Source organism: Meriones unguiculatus, chromosome 4, assembly GCF_030254825.1.
Source record: "Meriones unguiculatus strain TT.TT164.6M chromosome 4, Bangor_MerUng_6.1, whole genome shotgun sequence".
Classification (NCBI taxonomy): Eukaryota; Metazoa; Chordata; class Mammalia; order Rodentia; family Muridae; genus Meriones; species Meriones unguiculatus.
Window position 1 is genome coordinate 84,047,246 of NC_083352.1, and position 22,693 is coordinate 84,069,938.

Below are 22,693 nucleotides of genomic sequence, written 5' to 3' on the forward strand. Positions count from 1 at the left end.
GCCTACCAACATGTGAATATATTTAATGTCATTAATCATTAAAGAGATGCGCCAATACCACAACAAGGTTCGGAGTGGTGGGGCAGGCCTGTAATCCCATCACTCAGGAGGCAGAAGTGGGCTGATTTCTGTGAGTCTGAGGCCAGCCTGGCCTTTATAGCAGAGTTCCCAGCCAGCCAGGGCAACATAGCAAGACCCTGTCTAAAGAAGCAAAAAGCAAAAAGGTAAAAATTAATAAAAGAGCACACATAATGAGCTCTTACTTCATATCCATCATAAAGTGGAAAAAAAGACCAGAAAATAAGATTAGGGGACACAGAACACTTATGTAAAGTGAGGCTATCCAACTGTGCAGCCTCCATGGAACATACATATGTTCCTCAAAAATTAATAGTAGAACTATCATATATCCTGGATATACAGTTTAAATAGTTGAAAATCTACCTAACAGAAATATTCATGCTCCCCTACTCTTTGGATTTTATTCATAATGACATATCAGGGCATATTAGTGAATGATGGACAAAGTGTGATAGGTCCACCATGTAATGGGATATTATACAGCCTTTAAGGGAAGAGAATTTGAGCCCCTGCTACAGGGCAGATAAACCTTGAGAATGTTTAATTCTAAGTGAAATGAATGAGCCAGTTGCACAAAACCCAAATATTGCATTATTCCAATGTCATGGGTCATCTAGAGTAGTTAAATTCCTGGGACGAAAAAGGGGAGCCAAGGGAAAAGCCAAGTTATCACTTAAGGGATAAAAAGTTTTTGTCTTGGAATATGAATGTCTTCTAGTGTTTGGTTCACAACAGTGTAAGTATACTTCACACTATACATTTAAGAATAAGTTTGTGTTGTGTATATCTTTTGGTAATTAAAATTTTAACCTCTATCCTTAATGATTACAGTTGCAAAAGTTCTTGGGGAAAAGACTAAAGACCAAAGCTAATAATAATGAAAAACATTATTCATCATGACCATCTGGGATTCGTTCCAGGAATGCAAGGAAGGCTGGTTCACAAAATGGAATAGCTTAGAAATACAAAAGAAAGAATACTAGATCCACACAAGGACTGAGATGAATTTTAAAATAGTTCTTATCATTGAAAATCAATGAAAATGGTGCTTTCTAAAATTATTATAGTTATATCAGATTCTAGAAAACTCAAACTAATTTAATGACAGAAAACATATCAGTAGAGAGGGCTGAGATGTCACTTAACAAAGGCCACAAGAAAAATGTTGTAGCTTATTGATAGGCTAATTACATTGGTTATACTGATGTTTCTATTAGTGTTTCCATAAATACTCAAATCAACTACTTTAAATATCAGTGTTTTATTATATAATATATAAACATATATGATAGATCTTGATATATATACAATTTATACATTTATGTGTAAACTAAAGACATGGCTAACTTCATACTTAATGGTGAAAGGCTAAATAAAAGATTCTATATTCCCAAGAAGATTAAAGGGCCACTCTCATACTAAAAGTTGACAAGATCTTTGTCTTAGTGCTAATACTGTTCTATGGTTGTGATGAGACACTATGACCAAGGCAACTCTTATTTTCAAAAAGCATTCATTTGGGGGTTTGCTTACAGTTTTCATTGTTATCATGGTGGAGAGTGTGACAACAAGCAGGCAGGCATGGCGCTGGCTCAGTAGCTGAGAACCACATCCTGATCCACAAGCAGGGTGGCAGGAGAGGGGGTAGTGCTGCTGGGCCTAGCATGGGCTTTTGGAACCTCCAAGCCCACTCCCAGTGACACACCTCCTCCAGCAAGGCCACACTTTCTCCAACAAGGCCATATTTCCTAATTCTTCTCATACACCTTGCCCACTGAGGACTAAGTATGCATACATATAAGTCAATGGGGGCCACTTTCATTCAATCCACCACAACATTTCTCCAGAAAATTATGAAATATGGTCAACAAATATTTGTAAAAAAAAAATTCACTGTCATGAATCATTACTAAAATGCAAGTCAAAACCATAAGAAGATAAGAAGATACTCCTTCAGGTCCATAAGAATGTGGTGAGAGGGAAAGGGAGTGGAAAATATCTAGAGAGCTACGCAAGGAAAAGAAATCAGAAGGAAAGAGAGAGAGAGAGAAGGGAAAGGGAAGGGAGGAGGAGAAGAAGGAGAGTGAAGGGGAGAGGAAGGAGGGCCAACTTGCAATAACATCCAAAACAAAATAGTTTTAGATAAATTAAACCAAGGAGATGAAAATTTTGTGCACTGAAAATTTTAAGATGGTAATAAAAAAAAATTAACGTAACACAAAGAAGTGGAAAGTATGCCATGCTCATGGATTAGAGAATCTATCATAGTTAAAATGTCCACATCACCACAAGCAATCTACAGGTTTGCAGTAACCCTGTCAAAATTTCAGCAGTGCTTCCCCCAAATGTTTAACAATCCTAAAATTCATCTGGGACTTAAGAGGATCCCAGGTAACCAGAGCAAGCTTGAATACAAAGAAAAAAAAAAAACAAAGACCATGCGCCTCCTGGCATTTTTAGCGTCTTAAATTGCACCATTTTTATCTGATTCAACATTTTCTCCCTCCAAAGAAGCAAAATCATATGTCCACAGAAGGGTTTACATCAGAGTTGTTGGTGTTTTAAACTTGGTTTGTTTGTTTGTTCTTAATTTATTTTATTTAGTGTATATGAGTGTTCTATCTGCATGTACACCTGTGTGCCAGAAAAGGGCAACAGTTCCTAGTATAGATGGCTGTGAGCCACTATGTGGTTGCTGGGAATTGAACTCAAAACCTCTACAAGTTTAGATGGTACTCTTGGCCTCTGAGCTATCTCTCCAGCCTATATCAGAGCTTTAAAATGAGAATCTCTTAAAACAAATACAGTGTGGCAGCCCAAATGCCATTAAGTGATACGATATGCAATTAGCCTTAGATGTGTCCATATAATCAAGGAATGTTAAGCGAAGAGAGTCAACCTTAAAACCATCATGTTAGGATCTGGAGAGATGGCTCAGTGCTTAGGAGCACTGGCTGTTCTCTCAGAGGATCAAGGCTCACTTTTCAGCACCTACACAGCAGCTCAAAAACATCTGTAAATCCAGTTCCAGGGGATCTGAACTCTTGTGGCCTCCATGAGCAACTGCACTCACATGTACATTCACACAGAGAGAGAGATACCCATACACACAAAGAAAAATTTTAAAATTTAAAGCATCATGCTAAGGGAAAGAAACTACTTAGAAAGCACTATATGTTCTATGATTGTGTGTATGAAATTATCAAACTTACAACCCTAGACTGAAAAAGCAATAGAGCATTAAAAAAAGAATTAGCTGCAAGGGAACCAACTTTGACATGAAGGATTCTCCCCAAACTGGACTGTGGTGATTACTGTGCAATTGCATACATTTGGTAAAAGACATTGAACTGTGCTTCTACACATCCACATTGTTTGTTTGTTGCATTGTAAATCATATCTGAATGGATCTGTTAGCTAGCTGAGACATAGCCCAAGCAAGGCTGTTCCCTAGTGGTCGCAGGGTTTCTTCTCCAAGATCAGGTGGGAGGGATATAAATTCAAGTTTTAATTTGACTGGAATTTGTATTTAAGTTATGCAGAAAAGCCCACCATGTTGCCCTTAATGAAGTGTCTCAAATGTGACTTCCATGCACACTTAATGTATGTCTAATGAGATTCTTTGGCCAGCTAATTATTAAGCGTGTTTAATGGGCTTTAACAATTGCATACGGACGCAGAGAGCTTTTTACATAGATTTTCCTTATCAAAATACCCTGAAGATAATGGATTTAGCCCACATAGGTTGTCTTTGAGAAGAAAAAAAAAGTCATTAGAAATTTCTGCAGTAATGGTCCTTATATTTCTAACAGTTATTAAAAACCTATCCTATTATCATATGTAAGTCATTACTAGTGACATTACATATGGATTTTGTGATTCTAACTGACTATAATATTTCAAAGAGTTAGGTGAAACAGGACATTTTATGAAACCTACTTTATTTTAGAAAAGAAACAAGGAGGAAAAAGCCTAGCTCTGTGTTTGGAGCAGACAGGAACAAGACTACAGGTCATTATAAATCAGGTTTTACAGAAATGTAGCCGTTTGGTGGCAAAGCCTAAGTCAAGCAGAGATTTGTCTTCTCAAGCAATGTAGCCTGGGTATTAGTATAAATTCTCTTGATAGGAGCCTGAGAAAATTAGAGTTACAGCTGAGCCTCTGATAGGCAAGGACTCCAGTCCCCTCCCACTCGCTGCTTGTTTCTAATGACATTATGACAGGCAAGTTGTGTCTCTTCACACCAGTGCCTCTTGCCTTCCTTTTCATACTCCCTTAGATCTGCAAATGAGCAGGCTTCTTCAACATGCCCACTCTCTTCCTTTAATTTCTGTGCTTTCGTTTTCTTAGCATCCTTCCTTATGCGGTATCATAGATGCTGTGGGATATATTCCTGGCTCCCTGCCCGCTCTGGAATCACGTTTATGAGTTCTTTTGAAATGGCCTAACTTAAATTATCTTTGCCACAAGCCAACGTAGAGTTCCATTTCTGACCCTCTAAATCTGGTCACACATCTCATTCAGTGGGTGAGAAAACAATGTTGTCTTTACAGACCTCGTTCACAAGAAAAGAGTCCATCTGAAAGGTGTGACATCTTTTCATAGTCAAGTTAATTCTTTTTCTGTTTTGTCTAGAATGTTCCCTCCACACGTTGGCAAAGTTGTAGCTTCTATAATCTCGACTTTGGTGTCTTTATCTGAATCCCCTAGCCTCTGAAAACAGAAAGTTGATTGTGTAAAAATAGTATTAACAGGCTAGAGACGTGGCTCAGTGGTTAAAAGCACTTGCTGCTCTTGCAGAGGGCATACATTCTGCTCCCAGTACCCATATTGGGTCGCTCATAACTGCCTGCAGCTCCAGCTCCAGGGGATCCAATACCCCCTTCTGGACACCGTGGGTACCTGGTTGCACATGAACGTAACACACAGAGAGGCATATACACACATGAATAAAAATGAAATCTAAACAAGACCCATTACCTCTTTCCATCCATTCTATGTTTCTCTTTATTTCAGAGACTTTTCTCCTACACACAGACTCAATTCTGCTCTCACTAAAAAGAAGAAAAAAGTATCCAGTAACAAGATAGCAATATTGGAGCATGCAGAGTCCATGGTAGAATTTGTTTGTTTGTTTAATTTTCTTTATTCTCCCTATTATTTTCTCCCTCCATCTTCTCCTGTTTCCCCTCCCTTCTCAAATTCATCACCTGTTACTTTTTTATTGTTGAAGCTGCTTAGTCAGTTTGCTGTTACTGATATAAGAATGTCCTCACTTGTGATTAGATAACCCATCATGATGCTCATCTGTGCAGAAGACTAAATCTTCCTCTCCTAGTAGCCATTAATTGCTTACAGCTCTTCAGCTAGGCATGGGCCTTGTGATACTTACCACGTTCATATTGACATGACAGCTGGTGTTGTCAACTGCCATGTATGTTGACTGATCTAGCTTGGACCACATTTGAGAGTACATGTTTTCAGGCCTAAAAGGGGCCTAATGGATCATCTTTGAAGATACCCATCCTCCTGGATTGCAAATTTATAATAATCAATGCGGAGTCTAAATCTGAGGCTAAGGTCAACCTGACACTATATTTGAGGACCACTACAAAGACATGAAAACTGACTGCTGCTTCCCGGAAGGAGAGGTCTAACATGCTAGACAGGAATCAGCCATGACCTGCTAATGCTTTATCAGCCTGAGCTGCAAATCATTCCACAGTCTCCAACCTCAGGAGTCCCAAGATCTCAGAAAGATACAATAATTTGGCTCTGACGAACCTGTGGCTTCTCATATAATGACAAAAGTCTTAGATGGAGCTGGAGTCACCACCCCAGCCTGCTAAATTGGAGCAAACCTGTAGGCTGGTGTGACTGAACCTATGACCTTGAGCTATGCAGTGGAGAGAATTAACCATAGATACTTTGTTGAAACGGTATGGCTTGCAGCCCTCCTGCAGAGTCCAGCTTAATTAAAAGAACAATAACAGTAAAAGCAGCAACAGAAAATGGGGATGCTGTGGACATCGCACTGAAGAAAGACCCAGTTACTGATGTCGCTGTGCGAGCCAAATTATGAAGGAGTTTGGTCACTGTAGATATGTGGCTTGTTGTACACACCATGCCTTGTGGATCTGGTGAGATTTTCTTATTGTAGCTAGGGGAACCTGGAGCTGTTTGCCAGGATCTGCCAGTGGTATAGTTTGCAACATGGAACCAAATACCACGAGAATGAGGCCATGGTGTAGATTATCGGTTGAAAATGAGAATTGATTAGAAGTGACTTTACGATGAATTCAAGAAATGTGAGTTAAGTAATGGCATGTCCTTCAGTCTGACGGGCCAGGAGGGCTTGACCACCCTCGCTGCACTTGACAGTGATAGCAAAGCAGGAGCTAAATTCACAGATCCACGATGCCCTTTGCAGCAGCCTGGGGCAAGGGGACTCTGCAGGGACCTTCGCTCAGGTAAAGCTGGGCTTCTTGACTTCTGTGCAGAAAATAACAGAGGATGATCCAGCATGAGGCAGAGTTAGAGTTTATTAAGGCTGTGTGTGTACTGAGTTCATATGTGCAGCTACCCTGCTGTGTCAGAAAATACCATTTGTAGTTATGCACTGTCTCTGGCTCTTACAATCTTTCTGCAATGATACCTGATCCTTGGGAGGAAAGGGTGCAATGTCAATATCCCATTTAGGTCTGAGCATTCTGCAGTCTCTTATTCTCTGCAACTTGACCAGCTGTTGGTTTCTGTATTAAACACTATCAATGGGGGAGGGGGCGGTTCTCTGTTGATGGTTGATAGATGCATTAATCTATTGCTCCAGCCATGTGTCTTTAGGAGTGGTTTAATACTGTGTCTGTCCATTTAGCAGAACTGTAGTCATAAATTCTCTCCTAGGGCCTATGGCTATCTGGCCACAGGTTCCTGGCCCCAATAACAGCACCAATGATGGGTTTTGGCTTGTGGAATATGGCTGAAATCTAATTAGAAAATGTTTGGTTACTCCCATGACATTTGTACCACTTAATATCTTCATTTAAAATATCTTTCTAAGGAAAACCTTTATGTCAGCAGGCTTTACGACATATGTTAATCCAGATGGAATTCTTCACTCTCGGTTTCTGGGAGGTTCCAACCAGACACTGGAATGAGGACCTCTGTTCCTTTGCCATGTCTCCCTAATGTCTTCTGTCTTTCTATCTTATCTTCAAGCTTGAGTATGGATGTAAAAGGCAGTGATTTTTTTTAAAAGCATGATCTTGAGAAGAATAAATATTAAGATGCAAGTCAACCAGAACTGGGCTTTTCAATTGCTTTTCTGTAACATGGCTGTACTTCTCTTGGTGGTTTAATTGACAGTGCTTAAGATGGACTATAGGAGAATGGCTAGATCTGTGGTGCATGTTGGCACTGGGGTCAGCAGGGCAGTCTGGTGGGTATGAGACTGGCATGAGCAAGAAACGATAGGTGGTTAGGTTTGGGGCTTTCTCAGAAAAGTAACTTTAGGTATCACTTTCTACATCTGACATGCTGACAGAAAGATGGTTTCAGGAGAAACATTTGAACCCAGAAAGCATGAGCCATCCCAGTGGTGATGCAACAGAGGCAGTGGAATATACATCAGTGTTCACAGGAGATATCTGAGAAGAAGCCCAAGCCTGGAAGCAGCCAGCATCATGGCTGCCTTGCCATAGCATGCATGTCTGTAATTAAAACTGTTCAGAGTGAGACCAGCTTCTACCACTGCTAACAGTGGTCTGTGTTTGAACTGGGTGTTTTACTTTCTTAGCATGTTGTTCAAAGAACTGAAGAAGCTCATATAAATAGTAAACTGGTAAGAAACTTTATTCACAGGCAAAGTGATAGTACTGGTTGAAAACACTGCAAGGAAGTAATGGACTCTGTGAACTAGAGCGATCTAGAGTCTCTGGGTACAGCTCCGAGCTTCTTCTCGTGGTATCAAGAGAAGGAGTCAGTTGTTTGTAATAGGGCATAGGTGATGCTTTGATTTTGATTGACAGACCTGAGTTACATAAACCTTTATTAACTGAATTGGTCCCTTCCCATGATGCATCTGGCTGTAATTATAGGCATACCCAGTCATCCATAGGCATAATATGGTAAATATGGGATTTACCCTAAAAGTTTACACAGAGGACATACTTTATCTTTCTATTTAAGCATTCAAAATTGGGTCAGGCTGGATTGGTCTACTGTGTCTAATTCCCAGATGTGTTTGAATCAAAACCATGAGTTCCTGAAGGGTAGAGCCACTTGCTGCTGTGTTGCTTGGAGTGGGATGTGCATGTAATGTGATGCAGGGTGCGGGTGTGGGGAGGAGGGGAGTCCCAGGATAATAAATCTATTTGTAGGAAAGGATTGCAAGAATAGCTCAAATGGAGCAAAGTCTTAGGTTCCTAAGCTTTGCCTGTGTTTTTTAATTTGTTACTCTTTGCACTGTGATAAAACACCATGCAGGGAGAATGGGGAGGGGAGATTTGAGGGCCTGGAGAGAAAAGGGAAACCAAAGCTGGAGGCATCACTGAGACAGGCTGGAGACCTGCGACAGGGTAGGCTCCAGAGAGGATATGGGGGTGTCTACAAAATGTGCAGAGATACAGATAGAGACAGAAAATTTCCAACCAATGCCTGACCCAACCTGACACTCACCCCATGTGAGAGAGCCAACCCCTGACACCGTTAACAATACTCTGCTAGGTTTACAGACAGAAGCCTAACTTAACTGTTCTCTGAGAGACACCCCCCCCCCCATAGCTGACCAAATCATAGCCAAGCATCAGGCAGAGCTCGGGGAGTGGAAGAGTGGGAGGGAAGGATAGAAGGACCTGGAGGGTACTGCTGCAAGACCAACTGAGTCAACTAAACTATGGTGGCTTACAGAAATGGAAGCACCAACCAAGAGCATTATGGCCCCAGGCCCCTAACACATACGTAACCAATGTTTACAGTTAAATCTCCATTTGGTTCCCTAGTAAGTTGAGCAGGTGCTGTCTATGACATGGACTCTGTTGCCTGCTTTTGATCACTTTGCCCTAGGTGGGCTGCCTTGCCTGGCCTCAGTGGATGAGGAGGAGCTCAGTCCTGATGCGACTTGATGTGCTGGGGTGGGGTGGGGGAGGGAACCCCTCTTTTCTGAAGACAAGGGGAGGGGGCATAGGGTGAAGAGGGTGGAAGGGAGGAGGGGAGGGGCTATGATTGGGATGTAAAGTAACTATATAAATTAAAAATAAATTTAAAAAAAGCACAATGACCAAGGTAGCTTATACATGAAAGAGTGTATTTGGACATACAGTACCAGAGGGAGAATCCATATTGGTAGGTGAGCTCTGGCAGCTGGCAGCTGCAAGGACAAGCTGAAAGGTCACACCTTTAACCACAAAGAAGGAGAGAGCTCAATCTAGAATGTGGTGAGGCAAAGCCCACCCCTAGTCATGTATTCCCTCTAGTAAGGCTCCATCCCCTAGAATTTCCGTTTACTTCCCCAAACAGTGCCACAGTCCGGGACCACATGTTCAAATACAAGAGCCTGTTGAGGACATTCTCAAACTATCATAGATTGCCTGCCTCAAAACCTTGATTAGGAAAGGGATGGAAAGATTGTTTTCCCCTGATTTCACCTGACTTTTACTTTCTTTATTGAGGACAGTGGTAGTCCAATCTCAGGAAGTAGCAAAGAATGTTGACTTCTCCCTGCACAGTATCCCCAGACCAAAGAAGAGAAAGATGGCTGACATGTCCCCTTGGCCAGTGGCCCAGGGTGGCTGACTCAGCCCTGAATTGATTTAGTCGCATCTCTCAGAGTAATCTTCATGGCATCCACCCTCCTTCAATTCGTGTGGGCTGTAGACATGCAAATTCGTTTTTACATTTGCTTAAGAAAAACATAATTAAGAAGTTGTCTGCTGAAGGTGGTGGGGAGAGAACATAGTGTCTTCAGGGGCTAAACTGAAGATGACTTTTTCCACTCGGAGCTGTTGGGCATTAGCCACGCCTCGGCACCCTCATTAGCGTAGGTGATTAGGTCCCAGCTCTGGCCCCCATGTGGGGTTTGCTGAAATCCTTGGGGCTTGCAGGTCCCAGAAAGGCTGTGGCTCTCAACAAAGCCCACTTTCAAAACGGCCCCGTTTGCAAAGCGTAGCCTCGGAGCGGCCCTTTGATATTTATTAATTCTGCCTGCCCTTCCCAAACCAATTGAATTAATTCCTTAGTCTCATGAACCGTAAAACTGATACGCTTCTCCGGGCGTACGGAAAATTCTGTCGCCTTTGACAATTTGACATGCATTTTTCTGTAGCAATTGAGAAGTGGATGAGAGCCCCGCTTGGTTGAAGGCTGCGGGCAGAGCTTCCCCCTAGCTTCAAAGAGTAAGGCTTCACGCCATCAGGAGGCACCTACCAACACAGATTAAGTACTTAGAACGTGTTTTGTGGCTCTGCTGTTCGCGGGCTGGGAGTGAAGTAGAAACTTCTTTTAAAAGCCATTGTCAGCTCCACAGCTGTCAGCCGGTGATCTGTGTCAGCATGCGTAACAGCAGTCAGTCATATTGTTAGTTTCCTTACGAATCACTGTATATAGGTTTTCTGACACAAACAGCATCTCGCTTAAAAACAAGATTAAGCTGGAGAAATAGCTCAGCAGGTAAGCATGCTTGCCAGAGTTCAGTTTCCAGCACCCACATGGCAGCTCACAGGCCTTGCAGCTTTCAGGGGCTGCAACACCCTCTTCTGGCCTCTAAGAGTATCAGTGCACAAAAGGCACAGAGGCACAGGCACACGCCCACACACACGCGCGTGCACACACACACACACACATCCGCACGAGTAAAAATTATTTAAAAAGGAAAGAGATAAAGGAAGCTGAGTTCTTGTTCTCTTATCCTTTGTGTTTCTTACAGACTTCAGCTTTAGCTGTTTCATTTGTTTCCTGGCACATTACTCATGTGATAATATTCTAGAAACTTCTGAACCAGGATACCAGTCTCAAAACATCCTGGAGAATCTTGAATTCCCCCATGTGAAGAAGGGGAAGGCTCATGGAGAGCAGCTGCTTCCCCACCTGAATCAAAGCCTGGATTTCTGAATCCCATATCTGCATTTCTCCATGTTTTAAGTGTGTGATTCTGCTAGTTAGGTTTTATCAAAGAGCTTCAGTCATCCGGGAAGCCTCAGTGGAGGGATTCCCTCCATCAGATTGGCCTTGTGGACAAGTCTGTAGGGTATTTCTTTGGTTGATGATGAGGTGGAAGGGTCCATCCCACCATGAGCAGTACAACCCCTGGGCAGTTGGTCCTGGTTGTATAAGGAAGCAGGCTAAACAAGCCATGGGGAGCAAGCCAGAAAGTAGCACCCATCCATGGCCTATGCATCAGCTCCTGCCTCCAGGTCTCCACCCTACCTGACTTCCTCATGATGGACTGCATGCTATAAGCTGAAATAAACCCTTCCTCTCCAAATTGCTTTTGGCCATGATGTTCTATTATAGCAACAGAAAACAAAGAGAGTGGTCCATTGGAACGGAATTCAGACTGAAAGGACAGGGAAATTTGCCTATGTGCTAGATCCACTCAAAGGAATATGTGTTGTTCTTAAGCTGAGTTTGCCAGCATTTGGAAGGAAAAAAACAACAACAAACAAACAAACAAACAAAAACCTGATGTTTCTTCATCAGAAGTCATTCTGCTCTACATTTCAAAACTCAGTGGTGTCAAGGGTGGGCAAGAACTATGCACATGCCACAGGGGAGAGGAACCTGCCGATACCAGACTACAGGGACTCAACCAGACACACAGGACCACCCACAGTGTGATTTAGTTCATGGGGCACAGTCATAGAGGAGAAATCCACGGACAGGAATTAGGTGATTGGTCAAGGCTGGGGGTGGGAATATGTGAGGCTAGCTAAAAGATACATAGTTTAGTTTGGATCAGATAAGATTATTTTAAAATCTGTGCAATGTTGCACAGGCCTTTGAATAGGTTAGAAGCCAATAAATACTCATGTTAAGTGAGTGGACCGTCTGTACTGTGAATTCTATGTCAAGTAACTGTCTCCGTAGGTTCAGTGTGGAGCTAAAATTAGCAGATCCCAAATTCAGGGGTACCATACTTGAAAATCAGGAAGTACAATTCAAAAGTCAATTTTATGTCAGCCCCCTAAGAGCCTCCAGGGAAGTGGCCAATGCTCTTTCTATTCAATTGTTTGACTGGGCTGCGCTTTGTTTGTTTGTTTGTTTGTGCTGTTTTGTTTTGAAGACAGAAACCCTCTGTAGTCAAAGTTAGCCCTGAACTCCTGATCCTCCTGACTCTCCATCCCAAGTGCTGGGAGTACAAGCTTGCACCAACATACCTGCTGTGTTGTTTGTTTGTTTGTTGTTGAGGTTTTTTTTTTATCCTGTTCATTCCTTCCACCAGGTTTGGGGGGCATGCACTCCATGGTACCTACTAAAACTTAAATAGGAAGGAAAATCCGTCATTTCTGGAGTGTCCTGGGTCACCTAACAACTTTAGCCTCACACATACAGTCAGAGGAGCACTGGGCTTCCCCCTGTTCCTTGCCGAGACTTCTTTATACAGCTATAATCTTGAGGATGAAATTGGCTTAAAGCCTTAAGCTCATTAACTTGATTTTGTATTACTTGTGAAAGGGAATGCACGTACCCTCTGTGTGGGGAGGAGGCTAATCCTGACCAATACAAGCAAGCGCAGGGATTCAAACAACATAGTAACCTCGGGGGTGGGGTGGGAGGGGGATTTTCTTGGTACCATAGCTTTATTCAGAATGTGCTTTCTTGCCAGAGTCAAGGTTCCTTTTATTATCCTCATTTCTCTTCCCTTGCAGCCCTAACACACTGAATCAATACCCATGCTTGACCACATCCTCCAGGACCCAGAAGGGCACAGTCCATCAGTCCAACCTGCAGCAGTGACAGAGCGTCCCAGCTTCTCCCCTAAGTCAGAAATTCCTTCTTGAGGGATTTCAGTAGCGCTATCTAATCAGCTTAAGGAGTTAATTAAACAGCTGTCACCCTATGCTTAATTCCAAAACTAGACGCTAAGTAAGATTTGAAATTAGTTGTACAAAGCCAAGACTTGCTGTGCTGATGCTGGGCGCGTTTTGTCAAGTGGGCTGGGATAAGAGGAGCCTGAGTCCCTGAGAACTGAGGCTGTTGGGTGACCCAGAAAGTCCTGGGGGAAATGCCTGCCTCCCTCTACTGAGGCCAGACAGTTAGGCAAGGATTCATAGCACCTCTGCCTTGTCAGCCGCGAGCACAGTCTGTCGGGGAGAATCCCATGGTGCACCTTTGGGTCACTGCATATGTGTTTTGTCCCAGTTTTCACGGGATTTCACATAAAAACATCAGATCTTGGTTCCACTGCAGAAACCCAGACATGAGCAAACTGTTCTCATGTCTAAAAGGTTGTGATTGGCTGGAGCTACAACTGTCCCCTCTGAGTCAGGTGTGAGGTTGTCCATACCAAGTAAAGTGATCACCTCCATCCCCAGGTGCAGCCTGTGTTGGATCCCCGGTTTATCAGACACAGACCATACCAGAAGTTCTAATCCCTTGAGAGGCTCAGGCCGGAACCTTGAGGCTCTGAGAACCCTATGGAGAGGCCAGGAGTGGAAGCAGTTGAGGCAGATTCCCATCTGTACCGCCCCAAGGAAAGCCTAATGTGTGGATTTGATGGACATGAAAGAGGCCAGGGGGTGAGGTCTTTATGTTCCATCCAACCCATCTTCACTGGGTACCTTTAATGCTGGAGACACTAAAGCAGCACTTACTATGCACAGCTGGGGAGCCTAGATTCAGGCTCCCACTTGAGCACATGATGTCCCAGTAGCACACAGCAGATCTGGCTCACACAAACCCCAGGGCACCCATGCCAGAGCCACCAAGAGGGGAGGAAGGTCCCATTCTCATCCTGCTCTACCTTCTGATGGAGCATGAGTCCCCTGGAATGTTATGATAGATTGTATCTCCCTCTATCCCACCACTCCCTTCGCTCTCCTCCTCTGCTTTTTCCTTCCCTCCCTCATCTCTCCAGCCTTTTTCTTTTGCCAAGAAGGTATTGGACCCATATAAGTTGCTGCATACATTATGATACACTTAATAATAACCAACCTTATTGAAAAGTTAATAACATCAATCACTCTTAAGAGCTGAGCTCATCTGCTAACCCCATTTCAGTGTATGTGGTCTGGAAATCTGACTCCCAGGCTGATGAGAGCAAGGTGCAAAGAAGACTCTCAGTGACTTGCAAAGGCATGCATTCAGGAAAGGGCAAAGCAAGGGCTATATAATACAGGACTGGGAACCCAGAGGCTTCACACCGACACGCGAACAGACTCTGTGCTAGACCATCCTTGACTTACAGAACACTTAGGACACTTTCAGGACACTTAGCTCTCAAGAGCTCACATTACCTCAGACAAGGTCTCTTTGTTCATACCCTCCCACCCCACCCCACTCCACAACCTAGAATTCCTCTTGCTCCCAGAGGCTAGGCATGACTGGAAGTCTAGAAATAAGGTAGAGTAGGCAAAAGAAATAAAGACCAGCATGCTTTGGGGTATCACCAGTCATCATATCCCAAGGACCTTCACATACACAACCCTCAGTCCACCCCAGTGACTGGTAGCATTTATAAGATTTATTCTGCAGATGAGGAAACAGAGGTTCAAAGCTGCCACTAGTTTGCCAAGAGTTGCAGAGGAAGCAGGATCAGAAAATTTGGCTCCTGCAAGCTGGGGAGTCAGCATGTGACAGGCTGAAGGATGGCTAAGCACTTATCTCTCAAGGTGGACAAGGCCTTGAGAGCCATTAAACATGCTCACATAAAACACCAGTCATCCATCTTCATTTCTGTCCTGAGTAGGTGGCTCCTGCCCAGGGTCCCTTGTCTGACACAGGATGGTGGCAGCTTGGAGTTTTTACAGAGACCTCATTAGTCCCCTATCTGGTATGTTACTGTTGCATTTCTTCTAGGCCTGCCAACCATATCCCTCTGCTTGTAACTCAGGATTCCTCCTGTTATGGCAGCTAAGTCCCAACAGTAAGGATCCCTGGGAAAAGTCCAGGTGAAACCTGCATTGCCTTGTATTGCCTCACCTTAGCAGTCACACAGCTTTCTAGATTCCAGCCATGTGTCCCTGAAGCCAGGTGGCATTGAGGGATAGAATCCAGCCTCAACCACCCTGTAGAAATGCCAAAGAACTATTTAGGAATCAATACAGTATCTTGTTTCCTAGTTTTATTGAGTTTTAATTGACAGGAAAATGCTCTACACTGTGCAGGATGGTGGTTTTGGTTACAGTCTGAAAGGATTGCCATCATCACAGTAGATAATAGAGCCATCAGCTCCACATAGTTTATCTGATATTGTTATTGGCATTAGGACATTTAAACCTGACTCCCTTGGCAAATTTCAAGTATCTAGAACATTCTCACTAACCACAGTCATCCTGCTGCACATCAGATCTCCAGAGCATAATCATTTCCAAACTGCAATTTGTAGCCTTCTCTATCTGATCTCTCCAATGCCTGATTAGAACAGTTTCCTTGAAGTAATAGGCAAGTCCAGTCAAGAGACCCAACCAAGAGTATGTAATGTGACTAAGGAGAGGGATCCAAATGCAGCAGAGACAATGCCTCATCTATCATACCATCAGTTGATACTTACATGATGATTGATTTACATAAATATCAATTTGACACAGCCTAGAATCACCTGAAAGCCTGAATAAGGGACTAGCTAGATGAGGTTGGCCTGTGTGTATATCAGCGAGGTATTGCTTTTTCTTAATTGACTTGATTGAGGTGATAAGACCAAGGCCACTGAGGGCAGTGCCATTCCCTAGGTTTGGGTCATAGGCTATATGAGAAAGTGAGCTGAGTACTCACTGAGCATACTTGTGTGCATTCTCTTGACTGTGGATGTGATATAACCGTCTCTCTTAAGATACTACCACATTTTATTACAGCAACAGCAATAAACTAGAACAGTAGATTAGATCTAAAAATTATTCCATTGAGACAATGTTATACAGGATACTATTTCAATAGATAGGAACATGCTCACAACATGGGCCGGAGAGTTGGGATCAAACAGACAGAAGCGGGTGACGGGGAGGGAGTGCTTACGGGACATCTTTTCATGAACTATCAAGCAGGTATGATTTTTTTATAACAGTGAACATGTGCAACTTTGATAAAACAGTTAAATTCACAGTAATTAAAAGGAAAAAGAAGATATCCAGGTGTGTCTTGGTGGCACCAAGAAGCCAGCCTAAGTGGCAGGCTGCTTTGCTTTTCAAACTCCAATTGTTCCCCATTAAGTGGAAAAAAAATGGTCTTGTTTCAGGGTGATGGCTAAAATGCAGAGTTCTCTGCACTGTGCTTCTGCCACTAAACCCAGGCCCTCACGCACTTGATGGGACAGAGAGTGGTTTGTAAATCTGTATGTGTCACAGGCATCAGACTGAGTGATGCTCCCCACTGGCGAGAAGAGGCACAGGGCTTATTTATGGCCCTGCAGTCTTATTGCTAATTGGATCTACTATCTCTGTGGTCATCTAATAACTCTCTTGTGTTTAATGTGGTATCCATGCAAACCTCTCCACTCATCATCCTGACAGTGTTTGCTGTTTATTGAGAGTATGTGAGTCCAGGGTGGTAAGAGCTTCAGAAAACAAACAAAAGGCAAGGACGGGGTGGTAAGTTATCACTCTGCTTGTTAGGTTATCGATCTTTGATAGGAAATTGAAAGCTTTAAGAAATCAACCACACCCAGCAAGAGCATGCTTTGGGGAACACTGGGTCACCAGAATGACTTAGGCTGGGTCTGTCTAAGAAACTGAGATGGCAGGTCATCAACCACTGTATGGAACAAATTCTGACTAGACCAGCTTATGTGGCAGTGACAAGTCACTTTGAAATCACATGCAATAGGGCAAGAAAAACCTGGTCACTCCTCTTGCCTACCAAGGTCAGGAGGAGGCTTCTCTCCATGAAGGGACTCAGGTGATCTTGGTAGGTCATCTGGAACCTGATTCTTCAGTCTTGTACATTTGTCACAATAAACCCTTTGATAACTTAATACAGGTATAAAATGTATCTTGAACATACCCACCCCATCCCACCTCTTCTTCTCCCTCAGTATGTCTACCCCCCCTTTAAAAAATAACCCTCCGTGTCCAATGAAGGCTGCTTACATGTCAGTGAGTGTAGGATGCTCTTCCAGTGGCCACACTCCTGAAGAAAAATGACTCATCAACTACAAATAATTCCTCAGCTAGGAATGGAGCCCATGGTCCTCTCCCCTGTGCGTGCTGGGATGTCATCTGGCTAGATCTTGTGCAGGTCTTGGGCAGGCAACGTTAGCTCCTGGGAGGGAGTTGATATGTTCATCAGCCACATCTGTCCATAGAACAGAATTTCACAGCTCTTCTCTTTGTCCTCTGGCTCTGTATTCTTCCTTGATCTCTTCTTAATGTATCCTGAGCCTTGTAGGGGTTGATACTGATGTCCCAGTTAGGGCTGAGCACTCACAGTCTCTCATTCCCAGCATTCTATTCAATTCTACATCTCCTTCTTGACTGTTACCCACTGTAAAAAGAAGCCTCCTTGACCTTGGAGGCTGATCATCATTTCACCAGCAAAATGGAGATGGCTATCATTTCTCACAATTGATAATAATGCACTTAACCCCAAGGGAAGCATCTATATGGTGGACCTGGCAAGATGGCTCAGTGCATAAAGGGCTTGTAGCCAAGCCTGACAATTTGAATTTGATTTGTGGGTTCTGCCCAGTAGAAATAGAGAACAGATTCTCAAAAATTGTTCTCTGACCTACACATGATCACAATGGCACATATGCCCACTGCACACATATTCTCTGTCTATCTGTCTGTTTGTCTGTTTGTCTTAATCCCTATCTCTTTCTCTCCATACACACATTAAATAAATATACATAATAAAAATTTTAAAGTGTGTTCAGTGGATATTGGGAGGCCTGTACATTGACTTTGAGTTTCAGAATGTTCCAAAGTGGAGCCTTATCCTTTAGAATGAAAATAGCATATGCCAGCCAAGGCCAAGTCTCCGACAAAGGAGTTGACAAGCTGTGAGCCTTGTGAAGAAAAGAAAAAAATGTGTCTTATGTTAGGATCAGGGTTGCCATAAGGGAACTGATGATGTCACTTGATAGCTTCTACTCTGTCTTCTGGCAGGCTACTCATAGGCAGTTGTGATTCCACACAAATATCCAATTCACAAGGCTATCTACAAGCTTTGTCTCAAAGGAAGTTACCCCAGTCCCCCAAATCTTGAGTTTAGAATGGGAACACCCTGATTCAGTGGCAGCTAGTCAAAGTAAAACAGTGGCTGAGTCAGGTGACCCTGCACACATCCAACTGTCTCCTGTTGTTCCAGGAGACAGGGCTAGGCAATCCCTGATTTCCCAGAATGCAACGAGGCTTATTGCTGAAAGGCCTCATGGGAACACTGTCAAGGAAGAATAAGGTACAGTGGCACTGGCATGCCAAGAGCTAGGGGTGGGAGGCTGTGGCTGTGAAGAATCTGAAGGGTATGTGGTATGTAGGGAGCAAGTGAGTTCCAGAGTGAATGTGTGTTGTTGACATGGACTCAGCCAAGTCAAAGACCCCAGAGCTTCAAACTTCTGGGAAAATGGCAAGGCCTTCCAGGGATGAGGCTCAAGAGAATTGCAAGTCCCTCTGGTCCATGTTGATAGTGTGGAAAGAAATGTCTACATCGCTTCTCCACAATATATATGGCCTGAAGACTTCTCCCCGGGAGAGATTGATCCTACCGACATTAGCTAAACCTGCCTCCATGTCTGGCTGTAGATAACAACCCTGCATCCTTGTTTACAAGTATGCAATAATCCAACCTCCCTGTTCAAGTGTATATAAACATATATATTATGTATATAATAAACAAAGTGCTGTGGCTTGTCCATCAGAGAGCCCATTTCACCTGATGCCAGCTTTACTGTGTGTCTATATGTTTGTCTTTTCTTCATTCCTTTTCTAACCTTGTCAGGTCAACCCCTGAAATCCGTGCAGCCTGTATTCTACCTTTCAACACTATTAGGGATAGCCATCCTAGTTTTCAGCCCAGTTCAAGCCCGATTTCACTGCACCCCACAACTAGAGCATGTGGTGAACCAGGGACAAATCTCTTGTCTGATCCCTAAAGGAAAAGTCTAGTGGGGGAAAAAGTGTATGCTTTCCTGAGCCTCTAGGAGTGGGTGAGTTGATTTTATGCATGCACAAGCTGTGTTCATTGAAGGGATTGCAGGAGTGTGATCTTGGCCACAACAGCATTCAGAGGCCAGAACCCAGGAAAAGCGTGGGAAGTCACAAGGAGCTGAAAGGGGAACAGAAAGAAGCAAGCAATGCTACTCCCATCTTCTTTGTGGCATCACCAATCTAAGCTCTTACAAGGTGTAATTGTTGTATATAAAGTGAAAAGTGTGTAAGTCACTGAGGCAAGAATTCAGAAGTTGGAATTCACAGTCTCACTTTCATTTCTCCCCTAGCTTTGTGACCTTGGGAAAATCATAACGCCTCTCCATGGTATCTAAGAAACAGGAATGTTGCCTGCCTCATCTGGTGACGTGAAGCTTGTGGGGTCAGTTCTTGTAGTGCTCTTGTAAGGGTGCTGGGTGCCAAACACAGTGTTCACTATGAATTTACTCCATCAGTGTTCCCATCACATCGTCCCTACAAAATCCACGTGTCAACAGAAATGGCCTCTCAGCAGCTGGCTGTTAGCAACACTTGGCTTCCTGTGCCCAGGTGAAGGACCAGTCCTTTCTCAGGGAGGCAGGAAGAGGCATCCAGGTGACAGGTCATGTGGGGAGTAGGTAATGGATAATATGTTTATTCTTCCAGGAGGCAGAGATCCTGAACACGGCCATCCTCACTGGGAAGACAGTGGCTGTCCCTGTGAAGGTGATCTCAATAGAGGAAGATGGCACAGTCCAAGGTCTGTCGGACTCGGTGGAGTGCAGGTCATCAGATGAAGACGTGGTTAAGGCAAGTGGACAGTTCCTCACCCATGCAACAGTCACTTAGGCATGGATGTTTATCCTCACCTGGGATCTGTGGGGTCTGCAGGGTTCCTCCCATTCTGGTTTTCCGGCATCTTAAATCAGGAATGTCTCCCCGAGCAAAGCCAAATAGAACAAACACTGCTCTAGCCCCGAGCTGGGTTTTGAAGCTTTTCTTCACTGCCTTTGTGAAGTGATGTTGATCTTTTCCCAGACCCTGGGAGGTGGCAATTGGATGTGGGGACTGACAACCAACGTTTCTTTCCACCCACTTGAGCTATAAAGGTATGAGAAAGAGAGGCAGGACCTGGACTGGTGTACAAGCAGCCGTGGTTCATGATGCGTTTAGAGCCAGATGGCTTGTGTGAAATCGATAAAGGCATAAAGTTTATGATTACACCAACTTTGATTTACAAAACCAGCCACTGGAGAGAGGAGTTGACTCACAACCACTGACCCTCCCTCACAATTCTACATGAGGGAGGGACACCACACATATCACACACTTTGCCCGTCCCTCTGTATCATTCCCTGATTCCATTCTTCCTCCTGAGCTTTTTTTTTTTTTTTTCTCTTTTTAAATTGAAAGCAAAAAATGATTCAAGGCAACAGCGTGCTAGGAGAAGCCTTAGGGCAAAGACTCCAGTCTGGATGTGCCAGGAATCTCTCAGCAAGGTTCCAGACAGCAGGGTGGGGGAGGTAGATGTTTGTAGCTACCAGGACCAACTCTGCAGGCAGAGCCATGGTGACAGATGTCACGTCACATCCTCAGGGTGAACAAGGAAGGGGAGGGAGATTTCTACACATTCTTGGAGCTTTCCTCCCACCAAATGCAGAAAGAATAGCGCACAGCACCCAGCTTTTCCGGACAAGAGTATTGCAGCCTGTCTACCCAGAAGGGAACCTCCACCAAATGAACATCTAGCAACTTGGGAAGTAATCAATAAACACAAATAGAATGTTTGCTTTAGTGCTAGTTTCTACTCAGGATGCCAGGACCACTAAGAAGCACAGTTACCCAGAGCTGAGAGAGGACAGATCTGCAGCAGAATAGCAGAGTGCTGTGGTACTTTACCTAGCATGCCACTCCAACCTACTTCTTCCAGAGCCTTCTTTACAACACGCAGCCAGTCCTTCAGTGTCTCCGAGTAATGTCTCAGCTCATCTTTGATTTCTCTCTTTCTGGCTCTCACATCCAGTCTTCTACGAACCTTTCTTGGGGATTCCTTGCCAGGCATTTACATTCAACAGCTCTTCTCTGGGAATGGGTCCCATCCTGGTCTAGGACACTGTGGATTCTAGATCAAGGAATGACCTCCTTCTCTCACTCCCATACTCACGCATTCCCACATCCCTTCCACATGTCTATTTCAATGCAGCAGCCAGGTTTACTAGAGACAACTCAACAGTATCACTCAGATACTGAGAACCATTTACTAGCTTCCCTTCTAGCTCAGAGTACCCAGACTGCACACCTCATACCAACCTCAGTCTCGTTATGTACCCTTGCCATCCATCATGCCAGCCACCCAGAGTCTCTGTGGTTTGTTTGAGGCCAAGAACCCTCTTCTGCCTCTACATCTAACCCTCCCCTAGATGACTGTGTGGTCTGTGCCCTCACTTAGCCTCCCACAGAGTCCTTTGCTACCCAGCATTTGTGACGTTGTCATGGATACCTAGCACTGCCTTTCCAACCTGCTACATTTGTATTCATACATAAATACATAATTAAATGAATACATATATATATATATATATATATTACTGTGTTTATTGTTTGACCTCCCTCATCAGAATATCAGCTCCATGAAAGGTCAGCATTCCTGTACATTCTGTTCATTGTTACAATCCCATCATTTACAATACCTGACACATCATGAATGATCAACAAATGCTTACAAGGTAAATGAGTGAATGAATGACACACAGCTGCTTCTCCAGTGGTGGTGGAGTTGCATCAGGATAACCCATTGTTTCCAAAGAGCCAGCCATGATAATTCTCTCAGCTAGAAATCATGAGTGGGTCAGAGTGGGTCAGCACTGGCTGTCCTAAACTCTTGAGTGCCTAAGGCAGACCCAGAGGTTCACAGATCCAAGCCCTGAGAGCCACAGACCTGCTGCTCCAGGTTTTAGAAGCCAGAGACTCAAACTGTCAGGACTCAGCTTGCTCTGGGCTTCAACCACCAGTGTCTGGCAGCTGATGTAACCCTCAGATCACAGCAGCAGCAACAGAAACAGCAGCAGTAGCAATAGTAGCAGCAGCAGCAGCAGCAGCAGCAGCAGGCACTGCCTGCTCTTGTCACAACTCCTGAATAGCTTGGGAGCCTCATCTCCTGTAGAGTTAATGCTATGGCTCTTGGTTTGGACCTAGGGAATCTGAGACTTCTGACTCATAAAGCTTGCCAGTTCTCTGGAATATGCACGGAAACCAGAACCTGCTGTTTTTCATCTATGACTCCTCGGAGCCTTCCCTCCTTCCTTCACCCTTGGCTTTCCCCCATTCTCACCTTCTCT

At 43.9% G+C, this 22,693-nt stretch overlaps 1 protein-coding gene across 2 annotated transcripts in view; it reads left to right on the forward strand.

Moving 5' to 3' along the window:
* The window catches only part of Tmem132d (transmembrane protein 132D), a 605,099-nt gene that overhangs the window by 511,253 nt on the left and 71,153 nt on the right, over positions 1-22,693 (forward strand). For both annotated transcript variants that reach the window (XM_060382291.1, XM_060382292.1), the window contains one exon: positions 20,022-20,165. In XM_060382291.1, coding sequence (XP_060238274.1) covers positions 20,022-20,165 — 144 coding nt within the window. The remainder of the gene's footprint in view (positions 1-20,021; positions 20,166-22,693) is intronic.